Raw genomic sequence first — 19708 nt, forward strand, 5'->3', positions numbered from 1 at the left:
GCCCTTCCCACTTCCAAAGACATGCACCTGGGGATAGCTTGATTGGCAACACTAAAATTGCCCCTAGTGTGTGAATGTGAGTGTGAATGTTGTCTGTCTATCAGAGGTGGCGACTTGTCCAGGGTGTACCCCGCCTTCCGCCCGATTGTAGCTGAGATACGCGCCAGCGCCCCCCGCGACCCCGTAAGGGACAAGCGGTAGAAAATGGATGGATGGATGGATTGCACTTTTAACATGGAGGATTACATATCTAAAATAAAACTGTTTTCTAAACTGGACTTTCAATCGAAGCAGGAGGTAATAAATGAAGATCTCCATCGAGACAGAGAGACTTTTAAAACTGAAAGAAATATAAGGAAGACTTCTATAAACAAGTTGTCGATGCTTTTGATCGGAAGGAGCTGCGCATGGACTTCATTTATAAGTAAAGGTAAGACCATAATAACGTTTTTTTTATGAAATGCGCTTTTCATGATGGTATCCTTACATCACACCCAAATAATCGCAGGCCTAAATTTACATCAGGGGTGCCCACACTTTTTCTGCAGGCGAGCTACTTTTCAATTGACCAACTCGAGGGGATCTACCTCATTTATATATATCATTTATATTCATTTATTTATGAAAGAGACATTTTTGTAAACAAGTTAAATGTGTTTAATGATAATACAAGCATGTGTAACACATACAGATGTCTTTCTTTCACGAAGACAAGAATATAAGTTGGTGTATTACCTGATTCTGATGACTTGCATTGATTGGAATCAGACAGTAATGATGATAACGCCCACATTTTCAAATGGAGGAGAAAAAAAGTTGTCCTTTCTGTACAATACCACATGAAAGTGGTTGTTTTTTGGCATCTAATTCATCCAGCTTCCATACACTTTACAAGAAAAACATTGGCGGCAAATTCCGTAGCTTGCTTGATTGACATTCACGGCACCCGAGGGTCTTGTGAGATGACGCCGGCTGCTGCCAGTTCATTATTATGAAAAAATGACAGAGAGGAAGGCGAGAAACACTTTTTATTTCAACAGACTTTCGCGCCGTCCCTTCCGTCAAAACTCTAAAGGCCGACTGCACATTTCCTATCTTCACAATAAAAGCCCTGCTTCATGCTGCCTGCGCTAACAAAATAAGAGTCTGAGGGATCGCTTGTGCACGCCAGTTTTCCGAGACTCTGTATTTAGTTAGCGCAGGCAGCATGAAGCAGGGCTTTTATTGTGAAGATAGGAAATGTGCAGTCGGCCTTTAGAGTTTTGACGGAAGGTACGGCGCGAGAGTCTGTTGAAATAAAAAGTGTTTCTCGCCTTCCTCTCGGTCATATTTTCATAATAATGATCTTGCAGCAGCCAGCGTCATCTCACAAGACCCTCCGGTACCGTGAATGTCATTTAAGTGACGTCTTGGTGAAGATTGATGATCACTCATTTTTAGGTCTATTTTTTTTTAAAAGCCTGGCTGGAGATCGACTGACACACCCCCCGCGGTCGACTGGTAGCTCGCGATCGACGTAATGGGCACCCCTGATTTACCGCATGCCGTTGGTATGCACCGGAGTTAGAAGAGGTTTTAAAATAATTAGCGCATGCTTGCCTTTACCGCATGCCTTTGGTAAACGCCGGTGTGAAAAGAAGTTTTTAATTAAATAGCGCCCCAGCGGCAATTCAAGGAAATATGGTATTCTCTTTTTATTTAGCATTTACACAACGTGACAACTTCACTGGTGTTGGGTTTTGTATGTTAATGTTCCTGTCCGTGAATTGATTAACGTGGACCCCGACTTAAACAAGTTGAAAAACTTATTGGGGTGTTACCATTTAGTGGTCAATTGTACGGAATATGTACTGAACTGTGCAATCTACTAATACAAGTATCAATCCATCAATCCGATAACGTGGTGTATGCGCACCACGTCACTAGCAATGGCGTCTTTGTGCGTCTTTGTGTTTTCTCTTCATCCTCCGTGTTTGAAAGTCTCGGAAGGAGCACATATTTGTCCAGAGGTTGACGGTATTCGGATAAGGCCATCTTGGGACTGTGGCCATCTTGATTTCCCGACCTCATACCCGGAGAACTAATAACTCGGCTGTGACGTCATTGCCAGCATCTGACTTCCAACTTGGGAGGGCAATGGACCGCCCCCACACATCTGCACTGCCTCTGCTGGTTGCAACCAAGTAGTGCACTCTATTCAATAGGGATGCACCGATTAATCGGTAACCGAATATATTCGGCCGAATACGGCAAAAAAAGCCACATTCGGCCTTCGGTGGAATGAGTTAAAAACAAGGCCGAATAGTGGCGTGTGACGCAATTTTTTGACGCGGTGACGTTGGGATATGTTGTGTACCTGTATAAGTGTATGAGGTTACAAGCACACACTTATTGAGATTTAGTGGGGCCTCTGTTTACATTATTAGCCTGTTGTGTAGGCTACCTGTATAAGTGTATGAGGTTACAAGCACACACTTATTGAGATTTACTTGAGCCTTTTGTTTACATTATTAGCATATCTACTGTGGCTAAGCAGACTTTTGCCAAAAGGACAATCATTCATTTGTTGTGGGTTTATCCACTTTAATGCACTTTATTATTTTTTTTGGAATGCATGTTTTGTTTGAAGGCCTAATATAAATGAAAAACTGTGCTTTTTTTGAAAAGCAAAGGCTACTGGAATATAAAAAAAAATGTCAATATTCAATAAAAAAATACTTTATTTGAAAAACATGTCTAAATATTTTTTCTAGGCTATTTATGCAGTATTCAAATTTTTTTGAAAAATCGGCCAAGCGTTTAAATTTTATTCGGCTTCGGCCACAAATTTGCATTTCGGTGCATCCCTAGTATATATTGTAGCGTCCCGGAAGAGTTACTGCTGCAAGGGGTTGTGGGTATTTGTTCTATTGTGTTTATGTTGTGTTACGGTGCGGATGTTCTCCCGAAATGTGTCATTCTTGTTTGGTGTGGGTTCACAGTGTGGCGCATATTTGTAACAGTGTTAAAAGTTGTTCATATGGCCACCCTCAGTGTGACCTGTATGGCTGTTGACTAAGTATGAATTGCATTCTCTTGTGTGTGTGTGTAAGTCGCATATATTATGTGAGTGGGCCGGCACGCTGTTTGTATGGAGGAAAAACGGACGTGTGTATATTAGGGATGCACCGATTAATCGGTAATCGAATATATTCAGCCGAATATGTCCAAAAAAGCCACATTTGGCCTTCGGTGGAATGAGTTAAAAACAAAGCCGAATAGTGGCGTGTGACGCAATTTTTTGACGCGGTGACGCAATCAACCAACGTGCAGTGACGTTGGGATATGTTGTGTACCTGTATAAGTGTATGAGGTTACAAGCACACACTTATTGAGATTTAGTGGGGCCTCTGTTTACATTATTAGCATATCTACTGTGGCTAAGCAGACTTTTGCCAAAAGGACAATAATTCATTTGTTGTGGGTTTATCCACTTTAATGCACTTTATTTTTTTTTGGAATGCATGTTTTGTTTGAAGGCCTAATATAAATGAAAAACGTTGTGCTTTTTTTGAAAAGCAAAGGCTACTGGAATATAAAAAAAAATGTCGATATTCAATAAAAAATTACTTTATTTGAAAAACATGTCTAAATATTTATTCTAGGCTATTTATGCAATATTAAAAAATTATGAAAAACTCCATTCATTATTCGGTATTCGGCCTTCGGCCAAGCGTTTAAATTTTATTCGGCTTCGGCCACAAATTTTCATTTCGGTGCATCCCTACTATTCAAACTCCTCCATTGCTTGAAGACACAATTAATCAACAACCAGTTCTGCAAAATAAAGGTCTACATTTGTTTAGTGGAACAGGCTGTTTTTCGTCCCTCACTTCGAGTCTTGGAGTTTGCATTGTTGCAGAGTCCAATTCACGTTAGGTATTAAAGTAATGAAGTGTTTGGGCGTACGGATGCCAGAAAGTGCTGATCCCAGTCCGACTAGTGGAGTCACTTATTTGGCCTGTTGGGACTTGTTGAGAAGAATGTGGTCTGTTCGACAAACTCATGGCAGCTGGCAGCTTCTTTTCTTTGTCTCTCTCCTGTGATGACAGTTGTACCCTCATATTGAGGGAAGAAAAAGTAATGTGTGTCTTTGCGAACCTTACAAAATATATTTTTTCTGTTAAAACTCCCTAAGATACATAAATCCATGAATTATTAGACAATTTGCATGTTTAGTTTGGGAAGTATGTTGGAATTTTTTTGTATTGCTTTTTTCATATAATTACTGACATATTGAGCAAAAAACAATTTTTTGTCTTTGCAAACCTTACAAAAGATAATTTTTCTTGTAAAAGTCACATAGATACATTATTCCAGGCATTATTAGGCATTTTGCATGTTTGGTTTTAAAAGTTAAAATGTTTAAATAACTGTCATATAGAGTGTCAATCAATCAATGTTTACTTATATAGCCCTAAATCACTAGTGTCTCAAAGGGCTGCACAAACCACTACGACATCCTCGGTAGGCCCACATAAGGGCAAGGAAAACTCACACCCAGTGGGACGTCGGTGACAATGATGACTATGAGAACCTTGGAGAGGAGGAAAGCAATGGATGTCGAGCGGGTCTAACATGATACTGTGAAAGTTCAATCCATAATGGATCCAACACAGTCGCGAGAGTCCAGTCCAAAGCGGATCAAAACCAGAATTGGTATGTCAGACTTAGCTCTGTCTTGGTTTAACTCTTATCTTACTGATAGGATGCAGTGCGTCTCCCATAACAATGTGACCTCGGACTACGTTAAGGTAACGTGTGGAGTTCCCCAGGGTTCGGTCCTTGGCCCTGCACTCTTCAGCATCTACATGCTGCCGCTAGGTGACATCGTACGCAAATACGGTGTTAGCTTTCACTGTTATGCTGATGACACCCAACTCTACATGCCCCTAAAGCTGACCAACACGCCGGATTGTAGTCAGCTGGAGGCGTGTCTTAATGAAATTAAACAATGGATGTCCGCTAACTTTTTGCAACTCAACGCCAAAAAAACGGAAATGCTGATTATCGGTCCTGCTGGACACCGAACTCTATTTAATAATACAACTCTAACATTTGACAACCAAACAATTAAACAAGGCGACTCGGTAAAGAATAGTGTGATGGTTATCAATCAATCAATCAATGTTTACTTATATAGCCCTAAATCACTAGTGTCTCAAAGGGCTGCACAAACCACTACCACATCCTCGGTAGGCCCGCTTAAGGGCAAGGAAAACTCACACCCAGTGGGACGTCGGTGACAATGATGACTATGAGAACCTTGGAGAGGAGGAAAGCAATGGATGTCGAGCGGGTCTAACATGATACTGTGAAAGTTCAATCCATAATGGATCCAACACAGACACGAGAGTCCAGTCCAAAGCGGATCCAAAATCAGAATTGGTATGTCAGACTTTGCCCTGTCTTGGTTTATCTCTTATCTTACTGATAGGATGCAGTGCGTCTCCCATAACAATGTGACCTCGGACTACGTTAAGGTAACGTGCGGAGTTCCCCAGGGTTCGGTCCTTGGCCCTGCACTCTTCAGCATCTACATGCTGCCGCTAGGTGACATCGTACGCAAATACGGTGTTAGCTTTCACTGTTATGCTGATGACACCCAACTCTACATGCCCCTAAAGCTGACCAACACGCCGGATTGTAGTCAGCTGGAGGCGTGTGTTAATGAAATTAAACAATGGATGTCCGCTAACTTTTTGCAACTCAACGCCAAAAAAACGGAAATGCTGATTATCGGTCCTGCTAGACACTGACCTCTATTTAATAATACAACTCTAACATTTGACAACCAAACAATTAAACAAGGCGACTCGGTAAAGAATAGTGTGACGGTTATCAATCAATCAATCAATCAATGTTTACTTATATAGCCCTAAATCACTGGTGTCTCAAAGGGCTGCACAAACCACTACAACATCCTCGGTAGGCCCACATAAGGGCAAGGAAAACTCACACCCAGTGGGACGTCGGTGACAATTATGACTATGAGAACCTTGGAGAGGACGAAAGCAATGGATGTCGAGCGGGTCTAACATGATACTGTGAAAGTTCAATCCATAATGGATCCAACACAGTCGCGAGAGTCCAGTCCAAAGCGGATCCAACACAGCAGCGAGAGTCCCGTTCACAGCGGAGCCAGCAGGAAACCATCCCAAGCGGAGGCGGATCAGCAGCGCAGAGATGTCCCCAGCCGATACACAGGCAAGCAGTACATGGCCACCGGATCGGACCGGACCCCCTCCACAAGGGAGAGTGGGACATAGGACAAAAGCAAACAAATGGCAGATCAACTGGTCTAAAAAGGGAGTCTATTTAAAGGCTAGAGTATACAAATGAGTTTTAAGGTGAGACTTAAATGCTTCTACTGAGGGCATTCCGGGAGGGCATTCCAGAGTACTGGAGCCCGAACGGAAAACGCTCTATAGCCCGCAGACTTTTTTTGGGCTTTGGGAATCACTAATAAGCCGGAGTCCTTTGAACGCAGATTTCTTGCCGGGACATATGGTACAATACAATCGGCAAGATAGGATACTGTCATATGGAGTAAAAAAATATTTTTTGTATTTGCAAACCTTACAAAAACACCTGATTTCTAGTAAAACTCACGAATACATTATTCCGGGGGGGTACTTTTTAGAGGCGGTATAGTACCGAATGATCCATTAGTATCGCGGTACTATACAAGAATCGGTGTAGCGTACAATCCTACTAAGGACATGTGAAGGTGCATATAATGGTGACTGCAGACCTTCTGTGTCCTCACCGTTCCTCCACCCTGTTTTTGGTCCGTAGTCTCAAACCATGAATATTGTGGGCCAGTTGGCGGAGACGGTCTATGTGACGGTCAAGGAGCTGTACCGCGGCCTCAACCCCGCCACGCTCACCGGCGGGATCGACGTCATCGTGGTGCGGCAGCCAGATGGCTCCTTCCAGTGTTCCCCCTTCCACGTCCGCTTCGGGAAACTGGGCGTGCTGCGCTCCAAGGAGAAAGTTGTGAGTCTCCGCCGTGTTCTCCGATTGTTTGTCAGCTTGTAATTAATTCCCCGTGATGCTTGTCACTGCCGGTCTGCAGGTGGACATCGAGATCAACGGGGAGTCGGTGGACCTGCACATGAAACTGGGGGACAACGGTGAAGCCTTTTTTGTGGAGGAAAATGAAACCATGGTGGTAAGACGAGCAAACACAGACTTTGGTTTATAGAAGAAACCCTAATCGCGTTTTTTCTCTCCAAAATTGGAATAGCGATTCAATTCGAGAATTTTATATTTTATTTTAAAAAAAATTGCATAAAATTACGAACGTAACGAGTGAGGAAAAACATACTTTTATATTTATTCTAACATTAAAACCTCTATAAAGGCTTAGTGGCCACATGCGTGGACAGCACCTTTGAGCTCCATCCATCCATCTTCTTCCGCTTATCCGAGGTCGGGTCGCGGGGGCAATAGCCTAAGCAGGGAAACCCAGACTTCCCTCTCCCCAGCCACTTCGTCTAGCTCTTCCCGGGGGATCCCGAGGCGTTCCCAGGCCAGCCGGGAGACATAGTCTTCCCAACGTGTCCTGGGTCTTCCCCGTGGCCTCCTACCGGTTGGACGTGCCCTAAACACCTCCCTAGGGAGGCGTTCGGGTGGCATCCTGACCAGATGCCCGAACCACCTCATCTGGCTCCTCTCCATGTGGAGGAGCAGCGGCTTTACTTTGAGTTCCTCCCGGATGGCAGAGCTTCTCACCCTATCTCTAAGGGAGAGACCCAAACTCATTTCGGCTGCTTGTACCCGTGATCTTATCCTTTCGGCCATGACCCAAAGCTCATGACCATAGGTGAGGATGGGAACGTAGATCGACCGGTAAATTGAGAGCTTTGCCTTCCGGCTCAGCTCCTTCTTCACCACAACGGATCGGTACAACGTCCGCATTACTGAAGACGCCGCACCGATCCGCCTGTCGATCTCACGATCCACTCTTCCCCCACTCGTGAACAAGACTCCTAGGTACTTGAACTCCTCCACTTGGGGCAGGGTCTCCTCCCCAACCCGGAGATGGCACTCCACCCTTTTCCGGGCGAGAACCATGGACTCGGACTTGGAGGTGCTGATTCTCATTCCGGTCGCTTCACACTCGGCTGCAAACCGATCCAGTGAGCTCTTACGAATTGGGGTCTTTTGGCCACTTATGGGGACACTTATACTGCCAACTGGTGGTGTCAGAGGAGTATAACATACAATGGAATTTGGGGGGGAAAAAGTGTAAAAATAAGAATTAGCATTTTACTAAACATACAGTACACATTTGTGTACTTATGGACTAAGTACAGATGTCCGTTAATGGCTTTTTTTGCCGATATTCGAATATTGTCCAACCCTTAATTACCGATTCTGATATCAACCGATACGAATATATAAAGTGGTGTAATTAACACATTATTATGCCTAATTTTGTTGTGATGCCCTGCTGGATGCATTAAACAAAGTAACAAGGTTTTCAAAAATGAATCAACTCAAGTTATGGAAAAAAGTGCCAACATGGCACTGCCATATTTATTATTGAAGTCACAAAGTACATCTCTAGGACTAAGTACATCATATCAAAAGATGATTCTTGGTTTTTATTCTAATTAGGCTCCAATAAGCCCAAATAACAAAGAGAAATAAAGTAAAAAAAACAATGTAAACAAACAGCTTGGGCCTTAAGAGGGTTAAAACAATATGCAATCATTTACTTCAACAAATATTTGGCTTAATGCACACTAACTCAGGGCTTTTGGCTACATCACAGGTCTCAAAGTCAAGGCCCGAGGCCCAGATCTGGCTCGCTACATCATTTTATCTGGCCCGCAAAAACCTGCAAATGATATGTGTCAATAAAGTACTCCATATTTTCTCACTAAATGTCATTGGTTTTTTGTCATTTTGACAGAAAAAATATATATACTGCTTGAAAATTGCATACTTTTTAAAAACTTTTATAGTATCCAATATTGCAACAAATATTAAAGAATATTATCATACTTTCCAAATATGTTTTTGTATAAATAAGTGAAGTGAGTTCTATTTATATAGCGCTTTTCTCTAGTGACTCAAAGCGCTTTTACATAGTGAAACCCAATATCTGAGTTACATTTAAAGCAGTGTGGGTGGCACTGGGAGCAGGTGGGTAAAGTGTCTTGCCCAAGGACACAACGGCAGCGACTAGGATAGTGGAAGCGGGGATCGAACCTGGAACCCTCAAGCACGGCCACTCTACCAACCGAGCTATACCACCCATAAAAATAATATTAGGTCAGGAAAAAACACGGAAGCTATTTCATCCCTAGCAGTCTGTTTCGCAGGTTTCGCTGCTCTTCAGGGGAGTTTGCACGAAACAGGCTTGTAGGGATGAAATAGCTTCCGCGTTTTTTCCTTACCTAACGTTTGTTTTTATTTATACAAAAGCATCTTTGATAAGCATTATAATATACTGTAATATTTTTTTGCAATATTGGATACTATTAAAGTTTAAAAGGTGTGCAATTTCAAGCAGTATGTATATCTTTTCTGTCAAAAGGACAAAAAATCAATGACATTTAGTGAGAAAATATGAAGTACTTTATTGACACATATCAATTATAGGTATTTGTGGGCCAGATAAAATGATGTGGCCCCCGGGCCTTGACTTTGACACCTGTGCTGTAGCCAAAAACTCTTGAGTTAGTGTGCATTAAGCCAAGTCTTTAAGTAAATTACGTAATCCATCCATCCATCCATCCATTTCTACCGCTTATTCCCTTTCGGGGTCGCGGGGGTCGCTGGTGCCTATCTCAGCTACAATCGGGCGGAAGGCGGGGTACACCCCGGACAAGTCGCCACCTCATCGCAGGGCCAACTCAGATAGACAGACAACATTCACACTCACATTCACACACTAGGGACCATTTTAGTGTTGCCAATCAACCTATCCCCAGGTGCATGTCTTGGGGCGGCATAGCTCGGTTGGTAAAGCGGCCATGCCAGCAACTTGAGGGTTGCAGGTTCGATCCCCGCTTCCGCCATCCTAGTCACTGCCGTGGTGTCCTTGGGCAAGACACTTTACCCACCTGCTCCCAGTGCCACCCACACTGCTTTAAATGTAAAATGTAGATATTGGGTTTCACTACGTAAAGCGCTTTGAGTCACTAGAGAAAAAGCGCTATATAAATATAATTCACAATTCACATACTGCATATTGTTTTAAACTGAAGAAATAATCCAAAAATCATAATATTTAAAAGTAATGCAAGCAACCATTTAAAATGTTGCAAACTTTAGTTTTTTCCTAACTAGAATTGCTTACTATTGTACTGTAACTGGAAGGTAAATAACTTTATTATCCTAAATAAATAAACCAACAAAAAATTTAAATTAATATTGAACATCTTAAACCTGGGGATAGGTTGATTGGCAACACTAAATTGACCCTAGTGTGTGAGTGTGAATGTTGTCTGTCTATCTGTGTTAGCCCTGCGATGAGGTGGCGACTTGTCCAGGGTGTACCCCGCCTTCCGCCCGATTGTAGCTGAGATAGGCGCCAGCGCCCTCCGCGACCCCAAAAGGGAATAAGCGGTAGAAAATGGATGGATGGATGAACATCTTAAAGTGAAAAACGAGATGGGCGTGTTTTATTTCCATCATTCTCGCTCGTTCACCCCTGGTTGATGGGCTCATATTGCCCATCCCATTTGAAGCTGAAATCTTACCACAACGGGACATTTGGCTTTGTAATCGAATGTTTTCTTCTAATTTTTGTTACTGAGCGGCACTTCTCACTGGCAAGTAAGGAGGCTGTCTATACTTCCTGCGTGTGTGAAGCTGCTGCCCGCTCTCCACCCATGAAACAAAGATTGTTAATTTACCATGAATTGATTAACGTGGACCCCGACTTAAACAAGTTGAAAAACTTATTGGGGTGTTACCATTTAGTGGTCAATCGTACGGAATATGTACTGTACTGTGCAATCTACTAATACAAGTTTCAATCAATCAATCAAATGAGAAGAGGGCTCACTGCGTTCAGTTAAAGGCGCTCATTTCAACCTCTTGCGGTTATTAATGGCACTAATTAAAACCTGGGTGTTAATTCAATGTTGATGAATCGTGCAGCTCTACTTCGACTATCCTGATCAAAACCTTGGTCACTTTTGAATCTTCGCAGTCCCAAATCCCAGCCCATCTGTGCACCTCCCCGATCCCTCTCGCTACGTGGGATGACACGGCGGGCAACCCCGAGGAAACGTCCATCGCCCGCAGAAGAAAACGCCGGCGTAAACGCGTGCGCTCAGATAGTAGTTTCCGGCGTGAAGAGGCCAGCTCGTCGGAGGAGGAGCGGGAAAAAGACAAAGAGTCGGAGAGCGATCAGACTGCCGAGCAGGACAGTCCGGCCAAAGAGACTCCTATGACACCTTTGCAAGTCAGGTAAGTCAGTGTTTTTTAACCACTGTGCCCGTGGCACACTAGATACAGTCTGGTGTACCCTGGGAGATTTTATCATTTCACCTAATCGGGTTAAAAATATTTTTTGCAAACCCGTAATTATAGTCTGCAAAGGATGTGTTGTTGTTGAGTGTCGACGACAATGGTTTGCAGGTAAAAATGTGTCTAATGCTTTAACCAAAAATAAACAAAAAGCGACTGCCGCCAGGAAAAGGCATTGAAGGCTGTGCAAAACTAAAACTGAACTGGCGGCAAAGTAAACAAAAACATATTGCTGGACGAGAGCAAAGACTTACGGCGTGTGGAGCAGCAGACGGCGTCCACAAAGTACATCCCTAAAAGACATGACAATCAACAACCAGACAGGAGCGCAAAACTCAAACTGACATGGCGGCAAATGAAACAAAAACAGAACGTTGGACGACAGCAAAGACTTACGGCGTGTGGAGCAGCGGACGGCGTCCACAAAGCACATTCGTAAAGGACATGACAACAAAATAGGAGCGCAAAACTAAAACTGAAGTTAAGTTAAAGTAGGAATGATTGTCACACACACACTAGGTGTGGTGAAATTTCTCCTTGCATTTAACCCATCCCTTTGGTCACCCCCTGGGAGGTGAGGGGAGCAGTGAGCAGCAGCGGTGTCGTGCCCGGGATTCATTTTGGTGATTTAACCCCCAATTCCAACCCTTAACGCTGAGTGCCAAGCAGGGAGGTAATGGGTCCCATTTTTATAGTCTTTGGTATGACTTGGCCGGGGTTTGAACTCACAACCTACCGAGCTCAGGGCGGACACTCTAACCACTAGGCCACGGTGTAGGTACTAGACATATGTCCTGGGCATGACGTTAAAGTGCATCCGGCAGTGGAGGCTCTTCTATGGGGTCTTGGGGCACTAGGAGGTTAACCCCAGGTGGCCCTTGGCAAAGGCCTAGTACCTGACTGCCCCCTAGCCTGGGATACGGTGAATGACCTCAACAGCGGAGCAGGCGGAAGACGGTAATTGTAAGAACTACCACAACGGCTGCGATGGCGGAAGAAGGCTGCAGCAGAAAAGGGTCCTCAGTAGTCTTGGACTCCATGCCACTGGACCCTGACCCGATTTCGTCAAGGATCGTGTTGTGACTGTCTGTGCACCAGTCTCCCCACGTAAAACGAAGTCACGCACAGGCATCCTCCATGGAGGATCATCATACTCGCTTCGAGTGACCGCCGATGACTAGGCCACTGAGTAAGGCTGATTTTCATATTGTTAAATATGTTACGAAACATTTTATTCACATTATTGGAGTAATTCAATTACAATTTAGTTCAACTGTCATGTCACAAAATCTGACCAAATCCCCCCCAAACGTGTCCCAATCATTTATGCCGTTCCGATTTTGAAGTTATTCCATACATACTTACATTTTCTGACTCCTGACGTCTTCTACAGACATCAGACGTGGGACGGTTTAGTAAGTCTGAATCGTGTTAGTTGTATTAACAAACCTTGCTTGAAGTGATGTCAAGAAGCAGAAACGCTATGGATGAATAGTAGCGTGAAACAGGACTTGTACTTCCGGTTCAAGGCATGAAACAGGAAGTAGATTTTCAAGCCACATCACCTGCAGTGAACAAACTCCTCCAAAAGATGGCACCAGCAATAACACACCTTTTCAGTGGCTCTGTCAGATTGATATGAAAAGTACCGTATTTTTCCCAGTATAAGTCGCTCCGGAGTAAAAGTCGCACCTGCCGAAAATGCATAATAAAGAAGGAAAAAAAATACAAGTCGCACTGGAGTATAAGTCGCATTTTTGGGGGAAATTTTTTTGATAAAATCCAACACCAAGAATAGACATTTGAAAGGCAATTTAAAATAAAGAATAGTGAACAACAGGCTGAATAAGTGTAGGTTATATGAGGCATAAATAACCAACTGCTATGTTAACCTAACATATTATGGTAAGAGTCATTCAAATAACTATAACATATAGAACATGCTATACCTTTACCAAACTATCTCTCACTCCTACTCCATAAATCCCATGAAATCTTATACGTCTAGTCCAGGTGTGCCCATTACGTCGATCGCGAGCTACCAGTCGACCACGGGGGGTGTGTCAAAAAATAGACCTAAAAATTAGTGATCATCGATCTTCACCAAGACGTCACTTAAATGACATTCACGGTACCGGAGGGTCTTGTGAGATGACGCTGGCTGCTGCAAGATCATTATTATGAAAATATGACCGAGAGGAAGGCGAGAAACACTTTTTATTTCAACAGACTCTCGCGCCGTACCTTCCGTCAAAACTCTAAAGGCCGACTGCACATTTCCTATCTTCACAATAAAAGCCCTGCTTCATGCTGCCTGCGCTAACTAAATACAGAGTCTGGGAAAACTGGCGTGCACAAGTGATCCCTCAGAAAGCTGGCGTGCACATCACTTGTGCACGCCAGCTTTCCGAGACTCTTATTTTGTTAGCGCAGGCAGCATGAAGCAGGGCTTTTATTGTGAAGATAGGAAATGTGCAGTCGGCCTTTAGAGTTTTGACGGAAGGGACGGCGCAAAAGTCTGTTGAAATAAAAAGTGTTTCTCGCCTTCCTCTCTGTCATTTTTTCATAATAATGAACTGGCAGCAGCCAGCGTCATCTCACAAGACCCTCGGGTGCCGTGAATGTCAATCAAGCAAGCTACGGAATTTGCCGCCAATGTTTTTCTTGTAAAGTGTATGGAAGCTGGATGAATTAGATGCCAAAAACCAACCACTTTCATGTGGTATTGTACAGAAAGGACAACTTTTTTTCTCCTCCATTTGAAAATGTGGGCGTTATCATCATTACTGTCTGATTCCAATCAATGCAAGTCATCAGAATCAGGTAATACACCAACTTATATTCTTGTCTTCGTGAAAGAAAGACATCTATATGTGTTACACATGCTTGTATTATCATTAAACACATTTAACTTGTTTACAAAAATGTCTCTTTCATAAATAAATAAATATAAATGATATATATAAATGAGGTAGATCCCCTCGAGTTGGTCGATTGAAAAGTAGCTCGCCTGCAGAAAAAGTGTGGGCACCCCTGGTCTAGTCTTTCACGTGAATGAGCTAAATAATATTATTTGATATTTTACGGTAATGTGTTAATAATTTCACACATAAGTCGCTCCTGAGTATAAGTCGCACCCCCGGCCAAACTATGAAAAAAAACTGCGACTTATAGTCCGAAAAATATGGTATATGTAGGGAACAAAACATTGTGGCCGTTAGCGTTAGTTTCACTGATCACTTTGTTTTGTATTGTGTTAAAGTCACTCCGTGTACTTCTCCATGTCTGAGGAGCCAAACGAGGAGAAGGTGGCGGCCAGAGATGCTCACCCGCACTCAGACGGAGACCAATCACCTGTAGAAAAGTGCGGAACATTGATATCTGTCTGTATTTGACTCCACTATCCAACATTAATACGTATTTCTCCCTCTCCGAGCAGTGTGTTTGACAGCCGGCCATCCTCTCCTAAGAGTGACTCGGAGCTGGTGCTTAAAAGCCAAGACTCCCCTGGTTTGCCGATGCAATGGAGCTGGGGAGGCTTTCCCGTGGTAAATACAGGACTCATATGTGTCGTAGTAAAAGCCCTACATTTCCGACTTATTGCTGAAAAAGTTCCTGTCTTCCCTCTGGACAGCCACGACAGTCTGGGAGGTCATCAGTGGAGCTTGAGAGCTCAAAATCTTCCCGTTTCCGTACTATCCAGAGAGAATGCTCCTTCGACATGGACGACGAGTCCGTGTTCAGCTGTGACAAAGTGAGCCAGGTGACGGTGGTCCGACCACAACCCAGGACTCAGTCTCTCGACTTGAGCTTGCACTACTCCCCGCATATGATGCCTCCTAGCTTTGCCACACACCTTCACTTGACCACCGTTACCCCGAGTGAACTTTCAAAGTCTTGCCCGTCGACAGAGAGGGGTGACACCGAGTCTCTTGCTCGAGAAGACACTGCAGCCGTTACCGAGCATGCTGGTGTCACGGGTACAGCTGTTTGTCCTGATGACGTAACCAACAACGGTCAGACAGTTAAAGGAAGTGAATATGCTGCATTGCAAACCGATGATGCAGACAATAATAGCACCGTTTGTGCAGAATCAGCTAATCTAAGGCCCTTAAGTAAACAAGTCTCCAGTGGCAGTGTTCCCGACAGTGGGATTGATCCCAATGCCGAGGGAGAAGATGAGGAGGAGGAGGACGACGACGGCAGACCTGGCGTGGCAAAAGCTGAAGCCAAAGACAACGGGACCAGCTGTATGGCAGCTGAGAAGATGGCAAACTGCTCCGAGACATCTGCCAAACCAAAGCAACGAGGCAAAAAGAAGAGTAAGTCCAAAGTATTTAAAAACTTATGCAATATGTTATCGTTATGGCCATACCTGTGTTTACTTCTGTACCTGACGGTTTCGGCTAAAACTGATGCCTTCCTCGGAGGTTGTCAAACTCCTGGCGGTTTCGGCTACAGCTGTTTCCTTCCTCAGAGATCTCCTGTGTCAACAAAGACATTGACAACTTCTGAGGAAGGCAACAGTTGTAGCCAAAACGACAGGAGGTTCACAACCTCTGGGCAAGGCAACAGTTGTAGCCAAAACCGACAGGAGGTTCACAACCTATGGGCAAGGCAACAGTTGTAGCCAAAACCGTCAGGAGGTTTACAACTTCTAAGGAAGGCAACAGTTGTAGCTGAAACCGATAGAAGTTTGACAACCTCTGAGGAAGGCAACAGTTGTCACCGAAACCGCCTTCCTCAGAGGTTGTCAACCTCCTGATGGTTTCGGCTACAACTGTTGCCTTCCCCAGAGGTTGTGAACCTTCTGTCAATTTTGGTTACAACTGTTGCCGTCCTCAAAGGTTGTCAAACTTCTGTCGGTTTTGGCTACAACTGTTGCCTTCCTCAGAGGTTGTGAACCTCCCGTCGGTTTTGGCTACAACTGTTGCCTTCCTCAGAGGTTGTGAACCTCCCGTCGGTTTTGGCTACAACTGTTGCCTTGTCCAGAGGTTGTGAACCTCCTGACGTTTTGGCTACAACTGTTGCCTTTCCAAGTGGTTGTCAACCTCCTGTCGGTTTCGGCTACAACGCCTGCCTTCCCCAGAGGTTGCGAACCTCCTGTCTGTTTCGGCTACAACAGTTCACTTCCTCAGAGGTTGTCAACCTCCTGACGGTTTCGGCTACAACTGTTGCCTTCCCCAGAGGTTGTGAACCACCTGTCGGTTTTGGCTACAACTGTTGTCTTCCTCAGAGGTTGGCAAAACCAACAAGAGGTTTACAACTTCTGGGGAACGCAACAGTTGTAGCTGAAACTGTCAGGAGTTTGACAACCTCTGAGAAAGGCAACAGTTGTAGCCGAAACCATCAGGAGGTTGACAACCTCTGAGGAAGGCAACAGTTGTAGCCAAAACCGACAAGAGGTTCACAACTTCTGGGGAAGGCAACAGTTGTTGCCAAAACCGACAGAAAACTGACAACCTCTGCGAAAGGCAACAGTTGTAGCCAAAAACGACAGAAGGTTCAAAACCTCTGGGGAAGGCAACAGTTGTAGCCAAAAACGACAGAAGGTTCAAAACCTCTGGGGAAGGCAACAGTTGTACCCAAAACTCACAGGAGGTTGGCAACCTCTGGGGAGGGCAAGGCAACAGTTGTGGCCAAAACCGTCAAGAGTTTGACAACCTCTGGGGAAGGCAACAGTTGTAGCCAAAACTGACAGGAGGTTGACAACCTCTCGGGAAGGCAACAGCTGTAGCCAAAACTAACAGGAGGTTGACAACCTCTCGGGAAGGCAACAGTTGTAGCCAAAACAAACAGGAGGTTGACAACCTCTGGGGAAGGCAACAGTTGTAGCCAAAACTAACAGGAGGTTGACAACCTCTGGGGAAGGCAACAGTTGTGGCCAAAACCGTCAAAGGTTTGACAGCCTTTTGTGGCCAAAACCGTCAAAGGTTGGACAACCTCTGGGGAAGGCAACAGTTGTAGCCAAAACTAACAGGAGGTTGACAACCTCTGGGGAAGGCAACAGTTGTGGCCAAAACCGTCAACGGTTTGACAACCTCTTGGGAAGGCAACAGTTGTAGCCAAAACCTTCAGGAGATTGACAACCTCTGGGGAAGGCAACAGTTGTAGCCGAAACCAAAAGGAGGTTCACAACCTCTGAGGAAGGCAACTCTTGTAGCCAAAACCGACAGGAGGTTCTCAACCTCTGAGCAAGGCAACAGTTGTGGCCAAAACCGACAGGAGGTTCTCAACCTCTGGGGAAAGAAACAGTTTTCGCCAAAACCAACAGGAGGTTCACAACCTCTGAGGAAGGCAACAGTTGTAGCCAAAACCAACAGGAGGTTCACAACCTCTGAGGAAGGCAACAGTTGTAGCCAAAACCAACAGGAGGTTCACAACCTCTGAGGAAGGCCACAGTTGTAGCCAAAACCATCAGGTATGGAAGTAAACACCAATCAAGCATGCATACAACGCGGCAAAACTTAAAGCCTGGTTTACTTTAGCAGGAGAGTAAGTTGTTCTCCAAATGACTATTTGTTTTTCTTCAAAAAGAAGTCTCCAAATAGTCTACATGCCTATTATTTTGTTGACAGACCGGCGTAACCACCATCTGGGACCAACAGACATTTACTTGGATGACCTGACTTCACTGGATCCTGGGGTCGCAGCGCTCTATTTCCCTAAGAGGTAAGAAGACCACGTGAATGATGGCCACGTCCATATTCAGCAACTGCATCCTTTTCAAGGCCAATCACGTCCAAACGGCTGTCCCAGATCCAAGGCAATGTTTTCCTCTGAATTTTTTAGAAGACGCACCACTACTTTCTTTACTGTCCTTATTTTAATCCAAGTAACACAAACTGGAAATCTCCAAAAGGCTTTTTTTGTAAAGGCTGACACATCTCTTGGTGGTACGACGAAGAATAGAATAGAATAGAAAGTACTTTATTGATCCCTGGGGGAAATTCAGCACCACAGTTTGCTCACAATAGTCAAACACTTGAGTATTTTTCACATGTGAATAATAAAATTCAGTCTGTTATACAGCATTATTCACATGTGAATAACGTAAATACAGTCTATTATACAGCATTATTCACATGTGAATAATATAAATTCAGTCTATTATACAGCATTATTCACATGTCAATCAATCAACCAATGTTTAGTTATATAGCCCTAAATCACAAGTGTCTCAAATGGCTGCACAACCACTGCGACATCCTCGGAAGAACCCACATAAGGGCAAGGAAAACTCACACCCAGCGGGCAAGGAGAACTCACACCCACATGATACTGTGAAAGTTCAATCCATAGTGGATCCAACACAGCCGCGAAAGTTCAGTTCAAAGCGGATCCAAGACAGCAGCGAGAGTCCTGTCCACAGGAAACCATCCCAAGCGGAGTCGGATCAGCAGCGTAGAGATGTCCCCAACCGATACACAGGCGAGCGGTCCATCCTGGGTCCCGACTCTGGACAGCCAGTACTTCATCCATGGCCATCGGACCGGACCCCCTCCACAAGGGAGGGGGGGACAGAGGAGAAAAAGAAAAGAAGCGGTAGATCAACTGGTCTAAAAAGGAGGTCTATTTAAAGGCTAGAGTATTCAAATGAGTTTTAAGGTGAGACTTAAATGCTTCTACTAAGGTAGCATCTCGAACTGTTACCGGGAGGGCATTCCAGAGTACTGGAGCCCGAATAGAAAACGCTCTATAGCCCGCAGACTTTTTTTGGGCTTTGGGAATCACTAACAAGCCGGAGTCCTTTGAACGCAGATTTCTTGCCGGGACATATGGTACAATACAATCGGCAAGATAGGATGGAGCTAGACCGTGTAGTATTTTATACGTAAGTAGTAAAACCTTAAAGTCACATCTTAAGTGCACAGGAAGCCAGTGCAGGTGAGCCAGTACAGGCGTAATGTGATCAAACTTTCTTGTTCTTGTCATGTGAATAATATAGTCTATTATACAACATTATTCACATGTGAATGATATAAATATAGTCTATTATACAGCATTATTCACATGTGAATGATATAAATATAGTCTATTATACAGCATTATTCACATGTGAATGATATAAATATAGCCTATTATATAGCATTATTCACATCTGAATGATATAAATATAGTCTATTATACAGCATTATTCACATGTGAATGATATAAATACAGTCTATTATACAGC

General features: G+C 44.1%; 1 protein-coding gene across 3 annotated transcripts in view; it reads left to right on the top strand.

The window, feature by feature from the left end:
- The window catches only part of zgc:123305, a 92117-nt gene that overhangs the window by 31651 nt on the left and 40758 nt on the right, over positions 1-19708 (top strand). For all 3 annotated transcript variants that reach the window (XM_061875418.1, XM_061875417.1, XM_061875419.1), the window contains exons 2-8: positions 6838-7038; positions 7118-7213; positions 11213-11472; positions 14795-14896; positions 14972-15080; positions 15167-15854; positions 18111-18204. In XM_061875418.1, the coding sequence (XP_061731402.1) occupies positions 6847-7038; positions 7118-7213; positions 11213-11472; positions 14795-14896; positions 14972-15080; positions 15167-15854; positions 18111-18204 (1541 nt within the window). In that variant the 5' untranslated portion in view covers positions 6838-6846. The remainder of the gene's footprint in view (positions 1-6837; positions 7039-7117; positions 7214-11212; positions 11473-14794; positions 14897-14971; positions 15081-15166; positions 15855-18110; positions 18205-19708) is intronic.

This window comes from Nerophis ophidion, linkage group LG16 (genome assembly GCF_033978795.1).
Source record: "Nerophis ophidion isolate RoL-2023_Sa linkage group LG16, RoL_Noph_v1.0, whole genome shotgun sequence".
Classification (NCBI taxonomy): domain Eukaryota; kingdom Metazoa; phylum Chordata; class Actinopteri; order Syngnathiformes; family Syngnathidae; genus Nerophis; species Nerophis ophidion.